Source organism: Heterodontus francisci, chromosome 34 (assembly GCF_036365525.1).
Source record: "Heterodontus francisci isolate sHetFra1 chromosome 34, sHetFra1.hap1, whole genome shotgun sequence".
Classification (NCBI taxonomy): domain Eukaryota; kingdom Metazoa; phylum Chordata; class Chondrichthyes; order Heterodontiformes; family Heterodontidae; genus Heterodontus; species Heterodontus francisci.
In genome coordinates, this window is record NC_090404.1 from 18,426,418 (window position 1) to 18,445,837 (window position 19,420).

General features: G+C 47.4%; 2 protein-coding genes and 1 long non-coding RNA gene across 3 annotated transcripts in view; 2 read left to right on the forward strand and 1 right to left on the reverse strand.

Moving 5' to 3' along the window:
• Window positions 1-13,309, reverse strand: part of LOC137349137 (zinc finger protein 229-like) — a 99,329-nt gene extending 86,020 nt beyond the window's left edge. Inside the window, exons 1-3 of the mRNA XM_068014519.1 lie at window positions 13,065-13,309; window positions 8,878-8,991; window positions 1,967-3,443 (exon numbers count right to left, since the gene is read on the reverse strand). Of these exons, the coding sequence (XP_067870620.1) occupies window positions 1,967-3,336 (1,370 nt within the window). The 5' untranslated portion in view covers window positions 3,337-3,443; window positions 8,878-8,991; window positions 13,065-13,309. The remainder of the gene's footprint in view (window positions 1-1,966; window positions 3,444-8,877; window positions 8,992-13,064) is intronic.
• Window positions 1-19,420, forward strand: part of LOC137349164 (zinc finger protein 208-like) — a 92,662-nt gene that overhangs the window by 63,440 nt on the left and 9,802 nt on the right. The window lies entirely within an intron of this gene.
• LOC137349178 (uncharacterized) overlaps window positions 1-19,420 on the forward strand; it is a 40,657-nt gene that overhangs the window by 12,555 nt on the left and 8,682 nt on the right. The gene's annotated exons all lie outside the window — the stretch shown is intronic.

The following is a 19,420-nucleotide window of genomic DNA, read 5'->3' on the forward strand; positions in this document are numbered from 1 at the left end:
TGTGACATCATCCACTTTGGTAGAAATTGTTTTTTAAATTATGAAGGGTGAGGGACTGAAAAATGTTTGTATTCAGAGGGACCAGGTGTCCTTGTACATGAATCACAAAGTTAGTATGCAGGTACAGCAAGCAATTCGGATGTTGGCTTTTGTTCCAAAGGGATTGGAGCAGAAGAGTAAAGAAGTCAAACTACAATTGTACAGGACATTGGTGAGGCCCCACCTGGAGTACTGTGTAGTTTTGGTCTCCTTACGTAAGGAGGGACATACTTGCCCTGGAGGGAATTCAACAGAAATTCTCTCATCTGGTTCCTGGGATGAGGTGATACTCTATTTATTCACACAATGTGGGCATCACTGGAAAGGCCAGCATTTATTGCACATTCCGAGTTGCCTTTGAGAAGGTGGTGGTGAGCCACTTCCTTGAATATAACTTAAAAGTTTGCTAGGCCGTTTCATAGGGCAGTTAAGACAACCCCATTTCTGTGGGTCGACAGTCACATAGTGGCCAGAACGGGGAAGGACGGCAGAGGAAAAGGACGGCAGATTTCCTTCCATAATCAGAATTAGTGAACCAGTTGGGTTTTTAAGAACAGTTTGGTAGTTTGTTTTTTTTCTTATCCCAGATTTATTTAATTAATTGAGTTTAAATCCCTGAACTGCCGTGATGAGATTTGAATTCATGTCTCTGCATCATTAGTCCAGGCCTCTGGATTACTAGTTCAGTAACATAACCACTGCCACAGCACCCCCACTGTGATCCATCTCCTCCTATGAGGAGAGATTGAGTAGACTAAGCCTATATTCTCTGGAGTTTAGAAGAATGAGAGGCGATCTAACTGAAACATAATAAATTCTGAAGGGACTTGTCAGGGGAGATGCTGAGAAAATGTTTCCCCTGTCTGGGGAATCTAGAACACTGGGTCACAGTCTCGGGATAAGGGGTCGGTCATTTAAGACTGAAATGAGGAGAAATGTCTTCACTGAAAGGGTTGTGAATCTTTGGAATTGTCTACCCCAGGGAGCTGTGGATGCTCAGTCGTTGAGTATATTTAAGACAGAGATTGATAGATTTTTGGGTACTGAGTGAATTAAGGGATATGGGGATAGTGCGGGAAGGTGGAGTTGAGGTAGAAGATCAGTCGTGATCTTGGTGAATGGCAGAACAGGCTCGAAGGGCCAAATGGCCTCCTCCAGCTCCTATTTCTTATGTTCATTAAACCTCAGTCTGGTTCCTCTCAAGCTGCTGAGTGAGTGAATTAAATCTTTCTTGACAAATCAACAAGATACCAGACTACAAGTCATGTCCGAAACATCATTTATTGGTTACAAATCACAACTTAGTTAAATCTGGGCACACAGACACTTTATAAACATGTATAAACACATAGAAATGTAATCAGAGTTATCCAGCAGTTGGGCACTAATAGGGAGAGTATTTCACAAAATAAGTAAAGATTAACCAGTCTATTCAGTGATTGACTGTAAATCAGCACTAATGGATGCTGAGTATTAATTACAGCAGGGACTGGAGTCTGAGGTTATAAATTGGTGAGTTTACTTTTAGAGTAATTCCTTCAATATCTGACATGTTAACAGCTGTGAACAGCCTGTCCATCAAACAGCTCAAGTCTGCTGGTGCTTACAAACATTCAGAGCTCAAACAGCCTCATTCTCAAACGAAGGAACAGACTTTCTCCTGTCAATATAGAGCTGCAGGATTGGCCTGTGATCTGTTTATTGTTCATCTTTTGTTCAGTACATTTACTGAGTGGATTTAAATTAAAAATGAGGTTTGCAGACATGATGGTCTATTCACACATGAATGAGATGCTGTGGGGCACACGCTCAGTCCAAGAGGGGTAACTGACATCAGAAATAAACCACCACTGTCAGAATGAACATGATTCAGTCCTGGATGTGATTACCAGCAGCAACAACAGCTGAATCCAAGCCCTATAATCACCTGTGAACTCGCTGGTGTGTCAAAAGGTTCGATGAATGCGTGAAACCTTTCCCACACACGGAGCAGATGAATGGCTTCTCTCCAGTGTGAACTCGCTGGTGTCGCAGCAGGGTGGATGACTGAGTGAATCCCTTCCCACACACAGAGCAGGAGAATGGCCTCTCCCCGGTGTGAATACGCTGGTGTACAGTGAGGCTCTCTGACCACTTGAACCCCTGCCCGCAGTGAGAACACCTGAACGGTCTCTCGTCAGTGTGAACACGTTGATGGGACATCAGTTCTTTGGAACTTTTATAGCTATTCCCACAGTCTGGACATTTAAAAGGTCTCTCCCCAGTGTGAATACGCTGGTGTGTCAGCAGCTGAGATGACCGAGTGAATACCTTCCCACACACAGAGCAGGCGAACGGCCTCTCCCCAGTGTGAACTCGCTGGTGCGTCAGCAGCTGAGATGACCGAATGAATCCCTTCCCACACACTAAGCAGGTGAACGGCCTCTCCCCGGTGTGAACTCGCTGGTGTACAGTGAGGTTGCCTGATCGTCTGAACTCAGCCCCGCAGTGAGTGCACTTGAACGGTCTCTCGTCAGTGTGAACACGTTGATGCGACATCAGTTCCTGAGAACTTTTATAGTAATTCCCGCAATCTGAACATTTAAAAGGTCTCTCCCCAGTGTGAATACGCTGGTGTACTTTGAGGTCATATGATCGCCAGAACCCGTTCCCGCAGTGAGAGCACTTGAATGGTCTCTCGGCAGTGTGAACACATTGATGAATGATCGGTTCAGCCGAACATTTATAGCCATTCCCAGAGTCTGGATATATAAAAGGTCTCTCGTCAGCGTGAACTCGCTGATGTCTCAGCAGGTCAGATGACTGAATGAATCCCTTGCCACACCCAGAGCAGGTGAACGGCCTCTCCCCAGTGTGAATTCGCTGGTGTGTCAGCAGGGTCGACGACTGAGCAAATCCCTTCCCACACTCTGAGCAGGTGAACGGCCTCTGCCCAGTGTGAACCCACTGGTGCCTCAGCAGGTGGGATTGCTGAGTGAATCCCTTGCCACACCCCAAGCAGGTGAACGGCTTCTCCCCGGTGTGAATTCGTTGGTGTGTCAGCAGGGTCGACGACTGAGTGAATCCCTTCCCGCACACTGAGCAGGTGAACGGCCTCTCCCCAGTGTGACTGTGTCGATGAGCTTCCAGTCGGGATGCGTAATTGAATTCCTTCTCACAGTCCCCACATTTCCACGGCTTCTCCCTAGTGTGACTGCACTTGTGATTCGACAGGCCAGAGGATCGGCTGTAACCTCGTCCACACACAGAACACGTGTAGGGTTTCTCCCCACTGTGAACGCGGCTTTTTGCTTCCATGGTTAAAGGCCGATGATATTTGGATCCTGATGAATCGAGTGACTGTCAGATCCTGACGTGATGTTTGGTTTGAGTTTCCCGTCTGCAAATCCTTCCTTTCTAACACCCTGTAAAATGAATTTAAAACAGGAAAAATGAAGTGAGAGAGAAGCCACAAAACACAAAGACAGGTTGTGAAACTGAGCTGAATGAATCTAGTAATTTGTGGGACCAGAACAGAGTGGGCGGAACTTCAGGGCCCCAGTGACCAGGAGAGAAAATCATTGACTCATTGATTTGATTCTCACTCTGCACACAGAGGCTTTCTCACCATCTCTCCTGAACATGTTGGTATCTGCCAGGGTCACTGTTTACATCCCAATGAATTGTCACAGATAAGCTCAAACCAAGCCCGACATCAAGATCTGACAGTCACTCAATTCATCAGGAACTGAATAGCATCAGCCTTTGAAAATGAAAACAAAAGGCCCCATTCATCGTGGGGAGAAACTGTACACATGTTGTGTGTGTGGACGAGGCTTCAGCCAATCATCTGGCCTGTCGAATCTCAAGCACAGTCACGCTGGTGGAAATATGGGGGCCGTGAGAAGGAATTCAATTACCCGTCAGAGCTAGAAACTCATTGACACAGTCACATTGTGAAGAGGCCGTTCACCTGCTTCGTGTGTGGGAAGGGACTCACTCAATGATCCAGCCTTTATACACAACAGCGAGTTCACACTGGGGAAAGGCTGTTCACTTGCTCCGAGTGTGGGAAGAGATTCTCTCAGTCATCCCACCTGCTGAAACACCAGCGAGTTCACAAGTGACTGCAGGGGGTTGGATTCTGCTGTTACTGCTGCTGTGAGTCACATCCAGGACTGAACCATGTTCATTCTGACAGTGGGGTTTATATCTGATGTTCATCGATCTTTATAGCGGGGGCGGAGTTTAATATTCTAGCAATCGGTTTGTTTTACTTTGTACTCTTTACTCTTCATCTAGAGTATCTCCCTTTGGGATATTCTCAAGGTTTTGTGACTGAAACCAGTGATTTATTTGTACTCCTTGCAATTTACTAGATTATATTCACTGCTCACAATGTGGTCTGTTCTATATTGGGAAGACCAAATGCAGACTGGGTGATCACTTTGAAGAACACCTCCATTCAGTCTGCAAGCATGATCCTGAGTTTCCAGTCACTTCCCATTTTAATTCTCCATCCCACTCTGACCTCTCTGTCCTCGGCCTCCTGCACTGTTCCAATGAAGGTCAATGGGAGCTCGAGGAACAGCAGCTCATCTTTCGACTAGGCACTTTACAACCTTTCCAATAGTGTGAAGGGCACAGAGGGCAAAAAATTCTTGAACTGAATTCAACAGCATGTTTTTAGCCAGCACTTAACAAACCCAACAAGAGGGGGGGCGCAATTCTAGATTTAGTTTTAGGAACTGAAGCTGGGCAAGTGGATGAAAAAACAATGGGTGACCATTTTGGAAATAGTGACCATAATACAGTTAGTTTTAGCATAATCATGGGAAAGGTCAAAGATAGAACAGGAGCAAAAGTTCTAAATTGGGGGAAGGCAACTTTTACAAAGCTGAGAGGTGATCTGGCAAAAGTGGGCAGGACACAGCCACTTGAAGGAAAATCAGTGGCAAACCAATGCGAGGTATTCAAAAGTGAGATCCTACGGGCACAGTGTAGACTTGACCCCACAAAGAAAGGGTGGTACTACCAAATCGAGAGCCCCCTGGGTACCTAAAACCATATAAGGCAAGATAAAGCAGAAAAAGAAAGCTTATGACGGTCACAAAAAAATTAATACTTTAGAAAGCCCGAGTGTAGAAAGTGCAGGGGCGAAGCAAAAAAGGAAATTAGGAAAGCAAAGAGAGGACATGAAAAAATATTGGCAGTAAAATCAAGGAAAACCCAAAAATGTTTTATCAGCACATTAACAGCAAGAGGATAACTAAGGAAAGGGTAGGGCATATCAGATGTACAAGGGAACTTATGCGTGGACGCAGAAGATGTGGGAAGAATTCTTAATTACTTTTATATCTCGGTTTTAACAAAAGAGAGGGATGATGCAGATATTGTAGAAAAAGAGGGTGAAATATTAGATATAGTAAGCATAATGAGAGAGGAAGTACTCGAGGGTCTGACAACTTTGAAAGTGGATAAATCACTAGGGCCGAATGGATTGTATTCCAGGTTGTTAAAGGAAGCCAGGGAGGAAATAGCAGATGCGCTGAGAATCATCTTCAAATCCTCACCAGATACAGGAGAGATACCAGAGGATTGGAGATCTGCGAACGTTATACCATTGTTTAAAAAGGGTGCGAGGGAGAGGCCAAATAATTATAAGCCGGATAGTCTGACCTCGGTGCTGGGCAAATTATTAGAATCAATTCTGAGAGATAGGATAAACTGCCACTTAGTATGGTACAGATTAATCAGGGATAGTCAGCTTGGATTTGTTAAGGGAAGGTCGTGTCTTACTAACTTATTTGAATTTCTTGAGGAAGTAACAAGGAGGATTGATGAGGGTAGTGCAGTCAATGTCATCTCCATGAATTTTAGCAAGGCTTTTGACAAGGTCCCACATGGCAGACTGGTCAGTAAAATGAAAGCCCATGGGATACAGGGGAATGTGGCAGGTTGGATCCAAATTTGGCTCAGTGACAGGAAACAAAGGGTAGTGGTCGACAGATATTTTTGTGAATGGAAAACTGTTTCCAGTGGCGTTCCACAAGGCTCAGTGTTGGGTCCCTTCCTGTTTGTGTTATATATTAATGATTTGGACTTAAATGTGGGAGGCATGATTGGGAAATTTGCTGATGACACAAAAATTGGCCGTGTAGTTGATAGTGAAGAGGATGGTCGTAAACTCCAGAATGATATCAATGGTTTGGTTGAGTGGGCGGAAAAGTGGCAAATGGAATACAATCCAGAGAAGTGTGAGGTAATGCATTTGGGGAGGGCAAATAAAGTGAGGGAATACACAATAAACAAGAGGATATTGAGAGGGGTAGAAGAAGTGAGAGACCTTGGAGTGCATGTCCACAGGTCCCTGAAGGTGGCAGGACAGGTAGATAGAGCGAATAAGGCATATGGAATGCTTTCGATTAACAGCCGAGGTATAGAATACAAAAGCAGGGATGTAATGCTGGAACTGTATAAAACGCTGGTTAGGCCACAGCTGGAGTACTGTGTACAGTTCTGGTCACCACATTACAAGAAGGACATATTTGCTATGGATAGAGCACAGAGGAGATTTACAAGAATGTTGCCAGGGCTCGAAAGTTGCAGCGATGAGGAAAGATTGAATCGGCTGGGGTTGTTTTCATTAGAATAGAGGAGGCTGAGGGGTGACTTAATTGAGGTGAACAAAATTATGAGGGGCCGAGATAGAGTAGACAGGAAGGACCTGTTTCACCGAGCGGAGAGGTCAATTACCAGGGGGCACAGATTTCAGGTGATGGGTAGAAGGATTAGAGGGGACATGAGGAAAAACTTTTGCACCCAGAGAGTGGTGGGTGTCTGAAATTCACTGTCAGGAATGGTGGTGGAGGCAGAAACCCTCAACTCATTTAAAAGGTACCTGGACATGTACCTGAAGTGCTGTAACCGGCAAGGCTATGGACCAGGTGCTGGAAGGTGGGATTAGAATGGGCGGCTAGATTTTTCAGCTGGCGCAGACACAATGGGCTGAATGGCCTCTTTCCGGGACGTAACGTTTCTATGGTTCGAACCTTCCAGACTCCACAGTGAGTTCAGCAGTTTCTGCACCAACAGAGAGTTGTCGGGATCTGGAACGCTCCACCTGAAATGGTGGTGGAACCTGATTCAGTCAGTCATTTTAAAAGGGAGTTGACAGGTATTTGAGAATGAGGAACTTACAGGCTTACAAACAACAAGTGGGTGTGTGGGACTAAACACAACTGCTCTTTCAAAGAGCCAGCACAAGCACAAAGGGTTGAATGGCCTCCTTCTGTGCTGTAAGTTTCTATGATTCTAGGAGTTGGCCATTTAGCCCCTCGAGCCTGTTCCACCCTGCAATGAGATAATGACTGATCTGTGATCTAACTCTATAAACCCGCCTTTGTCCCATTTCCATTAATACCTTTGGTTAACAAATATCTATCACTGTCGGATTTAAAATTAACATTGATCTCACATCAACTGCTGTTTGTGGAAGAGAGTTCTAAACTTCTACCACCCTTTGTGTGTCTCCTATCTTCACTCCTGAAAGGTCTGGCTCTATTGTTTACACTAAACCCCCTAGTACTAGATTCCCCAACAAGGGGAAATAGTTTCTCTCTATGTAGCCTATCAGTTCCGATTAACATTCTGAACATTTCCATCAAATTACCAGTTAAATCTTCTAAATTCCAGGGAATACCACCTCATAGTGAGTGATGCATTTTGGCAGAAGGGATTGGGAGAAGCAATGTTCTCAAGAGTGTGCAGGGACAGAGGGACCAGGGGGTTCATGTGTCTCGATACATGAAGATGGCCGGACCTACTGACATAGAGTAGTTAGTGAAGTGAATGGAATCTTGGGCTTCATAAATAGAGGTATTGAGTACAAAAACAGGGAAGTTATGTTGAACTTTTATAAATCTCTTGTTCAGCCTCAACCATAGTTTTGCATCCAGGTCTGGTGACCACACTTTAGGGAGGCTCTGCGGGTCCTTGCGAGGATGCAGAGATTTACCAGAATGGTTCCAGGGATGGGGGATTTCAGCTCGAAGGTTAGGTTGGAGAAGCTGGGGTTGTTCCCCTTGGAGCAAAGGAGATTGAGGGGAAATCTGATCGAGAGGGTCAAAATTACGACAGGTTCAGACAAGGTAGGCAAAGAAAAGCTGTTCCCATTAGCTGATGGTACAAGGACTAGGGAACACGGATTAAGGTTTTGGATAAGAGATACAGGAGGGAAGTGAGGAAGAAGTTTTACACACAACGACTGGTAATGACTTGGAACTTACTGCCTACGAGGGTGATGCAAGCAGAGACGATGAATGATGTCAAAAGGAAATTGGATGGGCACTTGAGGGAAATAAACTTGCAGGGCCACGGGGACAGAGTGGGGGAATGGGGACTGACTGGATTTCTCTACACCGCTGGCATGGATTAAAGGGGCCAAACGGCCTCCTTCTGAGCCATAATGACTCCATGATTCATTTGTGTAATCTCTTATAATTTAACCCTACGGTATGGCACCCAGAACTGAACACAGTACTCCAGGTGTGTCATAAGAACATAGAAAGCTAACAAATAGGAACCTCGGCCCCTCATTCAGTAAGGTCATGACTGATCTGAGTGTGGCTCCTGTCAGCTCCCCATAACTCCCTTCTCAATCAAAAGTCCGCCTAGCTCAGCCTTGAATATATTCAATGACCCAGCCGCCACTGCTCTCTGGGGTAGAGAATTCCAAACCCAAACAACCATCAGAGAAGAAATTCCTCTTCATCTTCGTTGCTAACTTCAGGTCTCGTCAGGACATTGTGTATCTCCAATCACATTTGAAATTGTTTCCCACAGACAGAACAGACTAACCTTTATCCTTTCACATTCAAAGGCCGAGGTCCAGACGAATCACGTGACTCAGTCAAATATTGATTTGATCCTTGGTTTCAGTTTCCTGTCTGCAAACCCTCCCCATCTAACACCCTGGAAAAGAAGTTTACAAAAGCCATCACTATAAGTATAGGACAGAAATAAGAAAATAAGAGCAGAAGTAGGCCATTCGGCCCCTCAAGCCTGCCCCGCCATTCAATAAGATCATGGCTGATCTGCCCCAGACCTCAACTCCTCTTTCCTGCCAGCTCCTCATAGCCCTCAACTCCCCGAGATTTCAAAAATCTATCCACCTCCTCTTTAAATACTTTCAGTGATCTAGCCTCCACAACTCTCTGAGGTTAGAGAATTACAGACATTCACTACCCTCGGAGAGAAGAAATTCCTTCGCATCTCAGTTTTAAATGAGTGTCCCCTTATTCTGTAACTATGTTCCCTTGTTCGAGATTCCCTCACTAGTGGAAACATCTTCACAACATCTACCTGGTCATGTTTCCAGATATGGAACAGACAGTTCAAGATTCCATGGAACATTCATTCCTTTCTTGTTACCCCAAACATGTGGCCCATTTAATCTAAAAGAAGCCAAAATAAGCAACAAAGTCCCAACAAAAGCAAAGGGAAAAATAATGCAGATGCAAGTTGGATCCAGAATTGGTTCGGTGACAGGAAACAAAGGGTAGTAGTCAACAGATGTTTTTGTCAATGGAAAGCTGTTTCCAGTGGCGTTCCACAAGGCTCAGTGTTGGGTCCCTTGCTTGTTTGTGGTATATATTAATGATTTGGTCTTAAATGTGGGAGCATGATTGGAAGTTTGATGATGACACAGAAATTTGGCCGTGTAGTTGATGGTGAAGAGGATAGCTGTAGATTCCAGAATGATATCAATTGGCTTGGTTGAGTGGGCGGAAAATTGACAAATGGAATTCAATCCAGAGAAGTGTGAGGTCATGCATTTGGGGAGGGCAAACAAAGCGAGGGAATACACAATAAACGAGAGAATATTGAGAGGGGTAAAGGAAGTGAGAGACCTTGGAGTGCATGTCCACAGGTCCCTGAAGGTGGCAGGACAGGTAGATAGAGCGAATAAGGCATATGGAATGCTTTCGATTAACAGCCGAGGTATAGAATACAAAAGCAGGGATGTAATGCTGGAACTGTATAAAACGCTGGTTAGGCCACAGCTGGAGTACTGTGTACAGTTCTGGTCACCACATTACAGGAAGGACATCATTGCTCTGGAGAGTGTACAGAGGAGATTTACAAGAATGTTGCCAGGGCTCGAAAGTTGCAGCTATGAGGAAAGACTGGATCGGCTAGGGTTGTTTTCCTTAGAACAGAGGCGGCTGAGGGGTGACTTAATTGAGGTGTACAAAATTATGAGGGACCTAGATAGAGCAGACAGGAAGGACCTGTTTCCCCTAGTGGAGAGGTCAGTTACCAGGGAGCACAGATTTAAGATGATTGGTAGAAGGATCAGAGGGGACATGAGGAAAAACTTTTTCACCTAGAGGGTGGTGGGTGTCTAAAATTAGGTGGTGGAGGCAGAAACCCTCAACTCTTTTAAAAGGTACCTGGACCTGCACCTGAAGTGCTGGAAGGTGGGATTAGAATGGGCAGTTAGTTTTTTCAGCTGGTGCAGACACGATGGGCTGAATGGCCTCCTTCTGTGTTGTAATTTTCCTATGGGTCTGTAACTGCAGGGAGACTGTTATGCTCAAACTGCACAAAACACTGGTTAGGACACAGCTGGAGTACTGCATGCAGTTCTGGTCACTGCACTTTCGGAAAGATGTGGTTGCACTAGAGAGGGTACAGAGGTGATTTATGAGGATGCTGCCTGGACTGGAGAATTTTAGTTCGGAAGAAAGATTGGATACATTAGGTAAAAATAAAAGCAAAATACTGCGGATGCTGGAAATCTGAAACAAAAACAAAGTGCTGGAAATACTCAGCAGGTCTGGCAGCATCCGTGGAGAGAGAAGCAGAGTTAACGTTTCAGATCTGTGACCTTTCATCGGAACAGGCAAAGGTTAGAAATGTAAAAGGATGCAAGTAAAGCGGGGGTGGAGAGAAAGAGAACCAAAGGGAAGCTGTGTGATAGGACAGAGGGCTGGAGAGATTAACTGACGAGGAGGTCATGGGGCAAAGGCAAAGAGAGTGTGCTAATGGTGTGATGAAAGACAAAGCATTAGTGGAGAGAGTGTTAAAGACAGAATAATGAACAGCCCGAGCCAAAGGCACAAACATGAAAAACCTTCTTCCTTGAACAGAGGCCCAGCCAGTCCCCATCCACCAGCACCCTCCTCTGCCTGGCAGCAGAAACAAAACTGGGAGACAGGAAGCACTAGTTACTAAGATTGTTTGGCATTGTGCCTGTGCACCGGTCTCCTGTGGTGTGAATAAGGAACATTCTCCACCATAAACAATGCTGGGTAAAAACCCCGCCATTGTAGACCCAAATAAATGTAACATTTTTGTTGCAATTTGTGAAGACTGGGGCTGGACCAATCATTAAAATTAGGAAAAAAAACTATAGAAACCCAAGTGCACGGACTCTTCATTATCTACCAAAAAGAGGAACAGGAACTCAGGACCAATCCAGATTCCCCAAAATAGCAGCAATAACAGCAGAATCCAACCTCTCCGGTCACATGTGACCTCAGTGGTGTGTCAGCATGTGGGATGAACGAGTGAATCTCTTCACACACACAGAATATTTAAACAGCTTCTCTCCAGTAAGAATGTGCTGATTATGGATCAAATCCTTTGAACTTTGAAAGCTGGGATGTTAAAAGGTGGGAAAACTGAATAAATCCCTTCACACGTGAAGTATCTGAACGGTCTCTCTCCAGTGTGACTGTGCTGGTCTATCAGTAAATGGGATGACTGAGTGAATCCATTTCCATATTCAGCTGGTGAACACCCTCTCCCTGACGTGACTGCACCCAGGAGTTTCCAGCTCAGACTGGAACTGAATCCCTGCCCACTCTCAACAACAACAATGTGCATTTATATAGCACCTTTAACATAGTAAAAACACCCAGAGCCTCTTCACAGGAGCATTACTAATTTGCTACCAGCTCCCTATTCCTCCACATCCCTCTTTCTGCCTATGTTGTTGGTACCAATGTGGACTATGACTGTTGGCTATTCACCCTCCCCTCAGGGCACTCTACAGACGTTCAGTGACATTCTTGACCCTGGCACGAGGGAGGCAACACAGCTGTTGCTTCAGAAATGCCTGTCTATTCCACAACTATCGAATCTCCTATCACTACTGCTCTTCCAGTCTTCTTTGTGTAGCTGAGCCACCCGTGGTGCCATGGCCTTGGCTGCACTCTCCAGATGAACCAAAACTCTCATCAGTATTCAGGACTGAATATTGGTTGGAGAGTGAGATGCACTCAGGCGACTCCTGCACTACCTGCCTATTTCTTCATGACTGTCTGTTCGCCACCCATTCCCTCTCTCCCTGCATATACTTAAGCTGCGTGGGTGGCCCACATCTATAAAACGTGCTATCCACGAAGCTCTCAACCTCACGGATGCGCCGCAGTGACGCCAGCTGGTACTCATGTTTCAAAACCCAGAGCTGCAACTGACGACACTTCCTGCACAAGTGGTTACCCCAGGACCCGGGAAGTATCCTGGTGTGCCCACATAGCACAGGATGTGCCTCGAACAAGCTGGATGAAGAGAACCCATTGGGGGTGAGGCCTCAAGAGAAGTAACCCAGCAGGGACAGCTGGAGAGAAAGAGAGAGAGAGAGCAATTGCCCGTTCTCTGAAAATATACAGCAAAAGGCTGTGGAAACCACCTTATCTACCTGTGCTGCTGCCTTCAGTGATCTATGGACATGTACACCAAGTACTCTGTACTTCCTCGGGTCCTACCATCCATTGTGTATTCCCTTGCCTTGTTGGTCCTCCCAAAATGCATCACCTCACACTTCTCAGGATTAAATTCCATTTGCCACTGCTCCGCCCATCTTACCAGACCATCTATATCCTCCTGTAATCTAAGGCTTTCCTCCTCACTATTACTGTCAGTTAAATCTCGGGAAGCTCCCCCTTTATTTTGAAGAAAACGGGAATGTTTAATTTCCAGCTCCTTGGACTAACTTCCTAACTTTGGAGAAAGGGAAACAAAGCTACAATACTTACCAGCCAATCAACTCACAGGCTTCCTGACCCGGTGCAAACGGGAGAAGAAACCAGGAAGCGGCGGCCAGGATGGGGTAGGCGCTACACCATCACTTTAATGGTCCTCCCTCCCTCCCGGGAACCTCGCCACACGTCCACCGAGCCCGGTGTCTCCGATTCGGGGTCGAAGAGCCACCGAGACTCGGTGCTGTGGCTGAGGCCGCACTCGCCCTGCTCAGCTTCCGGGAGCCGCTCCGCGCAGACAGGCGGGATCCGGGGGCGGGGCCATCTGACGCCTGCGCCTTGTGGCCCTTGTGATGGCGATAGACCGCATTTCTCCGCGCGGAGCATTTTGGGCCATATAGACTGCCATTTACATGTCAGAGAATGGTCGGGAAGTTCATGTTCCCGACTCAGAGAAATAAAATGGGAACGTGTTAAGGACGCGCGTTTGCTGGCAACGTAACCACGAGGTGGTGCATCACTGGGACATGCGCAAATGCAGCCTCATCGACTGAAATATCACTCTCGACAGCTGCCAGGAATAAAAATGCCGCTGCTCAATTTGACACAAAAATATGAATAAAATTTAATTTAAATTCCACCGGCTGCCATGATGGGATTTGAACCCATGTGTGCAGGTTTAGCCTCTGGAGTACCAGTTCAGCGACCCGGGTTCAATTCTGGGTACTGCCTGTGTGGGGTTTGCAAGTTCTCCCTGTGTCTGCGTGGGTTTCCTCCGGGTGCTCCGGTTTCCTCCCAAGCCAAAAACTTGCAGGTTGATAGGTAAATTGCCCATTAGCAATTGCCCGTAGTATAGGTAGGTGGTAGGGAAATATAGATAGGTGGGGATGTGGTAGGAATATGGAATTAGTGTAGGATTAGTATAAATGGGTGGTTGATGGTCGGCACAGACTTGGTGGGCCGAAGGGCCTGTTTCAGTGCTGTATCTCTAATCTAAAAAAATTACCACCATGTCACCATCGACCCACTGCCTGGAATTGTCACCCCTCTTATGGTCCTATACTTCCTGATGGACTCAGCAAAGGATTCAATACAGCAAACGAACAAGACAAGGGAGAGAGGACAGCCCTGTCTGACTCCAGATTTGATTGCGAATCTCTCACCCATTGATTGAGACTGCGCTACTGTTGTTTGTGTAGAGCAGTTGGATCCAATTGCGGATTCCCTCCCCAAACCCCATTTTGGAGAGCACTTCCATCGTTTAGGCGTGCGATATCCTGTCAAAGGCCTTCTCCTGGTCCAAGCTGATGAGGCAGGTGTCCACTCCGTGTCCCGTACCTCGTCAATTGTATCCCTGAGTAGCATACTCTCGTACACTTCCAGCTGGTCTGGGATGATCCAGTCCACAGAGTCGAATACAACTCAACCGGTAAGCTGTTTTACTCATCTCGAAGGGCCTTACAGCCTTTGACAGCTCGTCCAGAGTTAGCGGTTTGTCCAGACTCTCCCATGTACTGTCATCTAAGACCTCCCTGATAGATGACAGGAAGGACTGGGAGGCCATGCTGTCTGTGGGCTTGATGTCATACAGCCCAGCATAAAAGGATTTGCTTATCCTTAGTATCTCAGACTGCGATGACATTACCAAGCCATCCTCTTCCTTCAGGCTGCTGATTAGAGAGCTCTCTCTGCGTACCTTTTGGAAGAAGAAGCGCGAGCACATCTCATCCTGCTCCACGGAGCAGACTCTAGACCGGAAGATTATCTTGGAGGCCTCTGAGGTAAAGAGCGAGGCCGGTTGGCTCTTCATCTGTTGGAGATCCTTCTTGACTTCAACCCCCATCGATTGCAACAGGAGCAGATTCTGCCTGTTTTTCTGGAGTCGGGACATTTCCCTCTGTCTCTCTCTGTCGCCGTCCGAACCCCTTTGAGGATGAAAACCTCTCGATGTTCACCTTGATCACTTCCCACCAGTGACCCACCAGGTCTCAAAGAGGAGTTTTACAGTTCTCTAACCTTTGTAATCCCCTTTGAGTTCCTCATTGTTCTCTTCAGTCAGCAGTTTTATGTTCAGCTTCCATGTGCCCCAGCTAACCCTCTGGTTGTCGTGTCAGTGATAATCCGCTAGTAGGAGGCAGTGGTCAGAGAAGAACATCGGCGGATCTGATCCTGAATGCTCGGGACACAAACAGGAAGTCAATCCTGGAACGGACGTCCCATCAGGTCTTGACCAGGTGTATCTATGCTGTGCTCCATCTGCAGTGTTGCTGAAGACGTCATAGTTTTAGTTTAGAGATACAGCACTGAAACAGGCCCGTCAGCCCACCGAGTCTGTGCCGACCATCAGCCACCCATTTATACTAATCCTATATTCCTACCACATCCCCACATTTCCCTACCACCTACCTATACTAGGGGCAATTTATAATGGCCAATTTACCTAACAACCTGCAGGTCTTTTGGCTTGTGGGAGGAAACCGGAGCACCCGGAGAAAACCCACGCAGACACAGGGAGAACTTGCAAACTCCGCAAAGGCAGTACCCCGAATTGAACCCGGGTCCCTGGAGCTGTGAGGCTGCGGTGCTAACCACTGTGCCACTGTGCCGCCCTCATGCAGCTTGGCATCCTTTACCGTTTCCATCAGGAGTCTGGACGTGGTGTCTATTATCCCTGCTGGATCATCCAGCCACATCAATGATGCAGTTGAAGTTACCACCAAGAAGGACTGGTCTGGATGTGGCCAGCAGCAGTGGGAGCTGCTGGAGGATGGTCAGCCACTCACTGTATTGAACCAGAATGCATACATTGATTAACCAGAGAAGAGCATTTTTGTACATGATGTCTGCTCCAAGGAAGTGACTACCCACCACTTCCTTAACTTCAGAAATGGTGAAGTTGCCTCCATGCAGCAGACGATCCAGGCCAGAGTTGTGGAACTGTGTGTTAGTTTGTGTGTGTCTCTGAACTCTGTGTTAGGACATTGAGGCACTGCCTGGTATAACAGAGCTTCCCCCTGTGTATATGTATGTGTGTGTGTATGAGGAACTCGACTTTAATGCCCCTTGGGGCTGGGCTTTAATGCCCATGCTGCCCTAAATACAACCTTCCACAAATAATCCCCCCACATCTAATTACCCCTACCTATGAACAGACCCCCCATATAATTATCCGCAGCAGTGAGGAGATCCCCCTGTATAATTCCCCCCTTGCCCTGTGAACAGACCCTATTTAACTCTTCCCCATCTCCCTGTGAACAGACCCTGTCTAATTCCCCTCCCTGTGAACACACCCTGTCTAATTCCCCCTCCCTGTGAACACACCCTGTCTAATTCCCCTCCCTGTAAACAGACCCTGTCTAATTCCCCCTCCCTGTGAACACACCCTGTCTAATTCCCCCTCCCTGTGAACACACCCTGTCTAATTATCCCTCCCTGTGAACAGACCCTGTCTAACTCCCCCCTCCCTGTGAACAGATCCTGTCTAATTATCCCTCCCTGTGAACAGACCCTGTCTAATTCCCCCTCCCTGTGAACAGACCCTGTCTAATTCCCCCTCCCTGTGAACGGACCCTGTCTAATTATCCCTCCCTGTGAACAGACCCTGTCTAATTCCACCTCCCTGTGAACAGACCCTGTCTAATTATCCCTCCCTGTGAACAGACCCTGTCTAATTATCCCTCCCTGTGAACAGACCCTGTCTAATTCCCCCTCCCTGTGAACAGACCCTGTCTAATTCCCCCTCCCTGTGAACAGACCCTGTCTAATTATCCCTCCCTGTGAACAGACCCTGTCTAATTCCCCCTCCCTGTGAACAGACCCTGTCTAATTCCCCCTCCCTGTGAACACACCCTGTCTAATTATCCCTCCCTGTGAACAGACCCTGTCTAACTCCCCCCTCCCTGTGAACAGATCCTGTCTAATTATCCCTCCCTGTGAACAGACCCTGTCTAATTCCCCCTCCCTGTGAACAGACCCTGTCTAATTCCCCCTCCCTGTGAACGGACCCTGTCTAATTATCCCTCCCTGTGAACAGACCCTGTCTAATTCCACCTCCCTGTGAACAGACCCTGTCTAATTATCCCTCCCTGTGAACAGACCCTGTCTAATTATCCCTCCCTGTGAACAGACCCTGTCTAATTCCCCCTCCCTGTGAACAGACCCTGTCTAATTCCCCCTCCCTGTGAACAGACCCTGTCTAATTATCCCTCCCTGTGAACAGACCCTGTCTAATTCACCCTCCCTGTGAACAGACACTGTCTAATTCCCCCCTCCCTGTAAACAGACCCTGTCTAATTCCCCCCTCCCTGTGAACAGACCCTGTCTAAATCCCCCTCCCTGTGAACAGACCCTGTCTAATTCCCCCTCCCTGTGAACAGAGCCTGTCTATTTCCCCCTCCCTGTAAACAGACCCTGTCTAATTCCCCCTCCCTGTGAACACACCCTGTCTAATTCCCCCTCCCTGTGAACACACCCTGTCTAATTATCCCTCCCTGTGAACAGACCCTGTCTAACTCCCCCCTCCCTGTGAACAGATCCTGTCTAATTATCCCTCCCTGTGAACAGACCCTGTCTAATTCCCCCTCCCTGTGAACAGACCCTGTCTAATTCCCCCTCCCTGTGAACGGACCCTGTCTAATTATCCCTCCCTGTGAACAGACCCTGTCTAATTATCCCTCCCTGTGAACAGACCCTGTCTAATTCCACCTCCCTGTGAACAGACCCTGTCTAATTATCCCTCCCTGTGAACAGACCCTGTCTAATTATCCCTCCCTGTGAACAGACCCTGTCTAATTCCCCCTCCCTGTGAACAGACCCTGTCTAATTATCCCTCCCTGTGAACAGACCCTGTCTAATTCCCCCTCCCTGTGAACAGACCCTGTCTAATTCCCCCTCCCTGTGAACACACCCTGTCTAATTATCCCTCCCTGTGAACAGACCCTGTCTAACTCCCCCCTCCCTGTGAACAGATCCTGTCTAATTATCCCTCCCTGTGAACAGACCCTGTCTAATTCCCCCTCCCTGTGAACAGACCCTGTCTAATTCCCCCTCCCTGTGAACGGACCCTGTCTAATTATCCCTCCCTGTGAACAGACCCTGTCTAATTCCACCTCCCTGTGAACAGACCCTGTCTAATTATCCCTCCCTGTGAACAGACCCTGTCTAATTATCCCTCCCTGTGAACAGACCCTGTCTAATTCCCCCTCCCTGTGAACAGACCCTGTCTAATTCCCCCTCCCTGTGAACAGACCCTGTCTAATTATCCCTCCCTGTGAACAGACCCTGTCTAATTCCCCCTCCCTGTGAACAGACACTGTCTAATTCCCCCCTCCCTGTAAACAGACCCTGTCTAATTCCCCCCTCCCTGTAAACAGACCCTGTCTAATTCCCCCCTCCCTGTGAACAGACCCTGTCTAAATCCCCCTCCCTGTGAACAGACCCTGTCTAATTCCCCCTCCCTGTGAACAGAGCCTGTCTATTTCCCCCTCCCTACGAACAAACCCTGTCTAATTCCCCCTCCCTGTGAACAGACCCTGTCTATTTCCCCCCTCCCTGTGAACAGACCCTGTCTAATTCCCCCTCCCTGTGAACAGACCCTGTCTAATTCCCCCTCCCTACGAACAAACCCTGTCTAATTCCCCCTCCCTGTGAACCTGTCTATTTCCCCCCTCCCTGTGAACAGACCCTGTCTAATTCCCCCTCCCTGTGAACAGACCCTGTCTAATTCCCCCCTCCCTATGAACAGACCCTGTCTAATTCCCCCTCCCTGTGAACAGACCCATTTCCCCCCTCACTGTGAACAGACCCTGTCTAATTATCCCTCCCTGTGAACAGACCCTGTCTAATTCCCCCCTCCCTGTGAACAGACCCTGTCTAATTGCCCCTCCCTTTGAACAGACCCTGTCTAATTGCCCCTCCCTGTGAACAGACCCTGTCTAATTCTGTAATTTCCTTCAATTCCTGTCTAGAGAAGCAGCTGTGAATCTATAAAATGCACAAAAACAAAAAGTCTCCACACCCCTGTACCTTTAATTCATGTCCAACCAAACAGAGGGGCGAACATAGAGCAAGGACCTGCAGAGGCTCACTGGTATTCTGTCCCTTCGTGCACAGGATTATCCCAGCCCCAGACGTATCCTTCACTGCAGAAAGGTGTTTCTCCTGTCCCCGCCACCCCCCCCCCCCACCACCCCCCCCTCCCATCAGTAAACTGGGAATCAAAACCTGAGCTTGGTGGCCCTTCCCCCTGAGCAGGGAACAGACACTCAGAAACATTGGTTAGCACAGGAACAGGATAGGGGAGGCCATTCAACCCTTCAAACCTGTCCCACCAATGTTAGATCATGTCTTATCATTCCCTCACCTCAAGAGAGAGGCAGAGACAGTCAGGGATCAGACACACAGCGAGCGAAAGG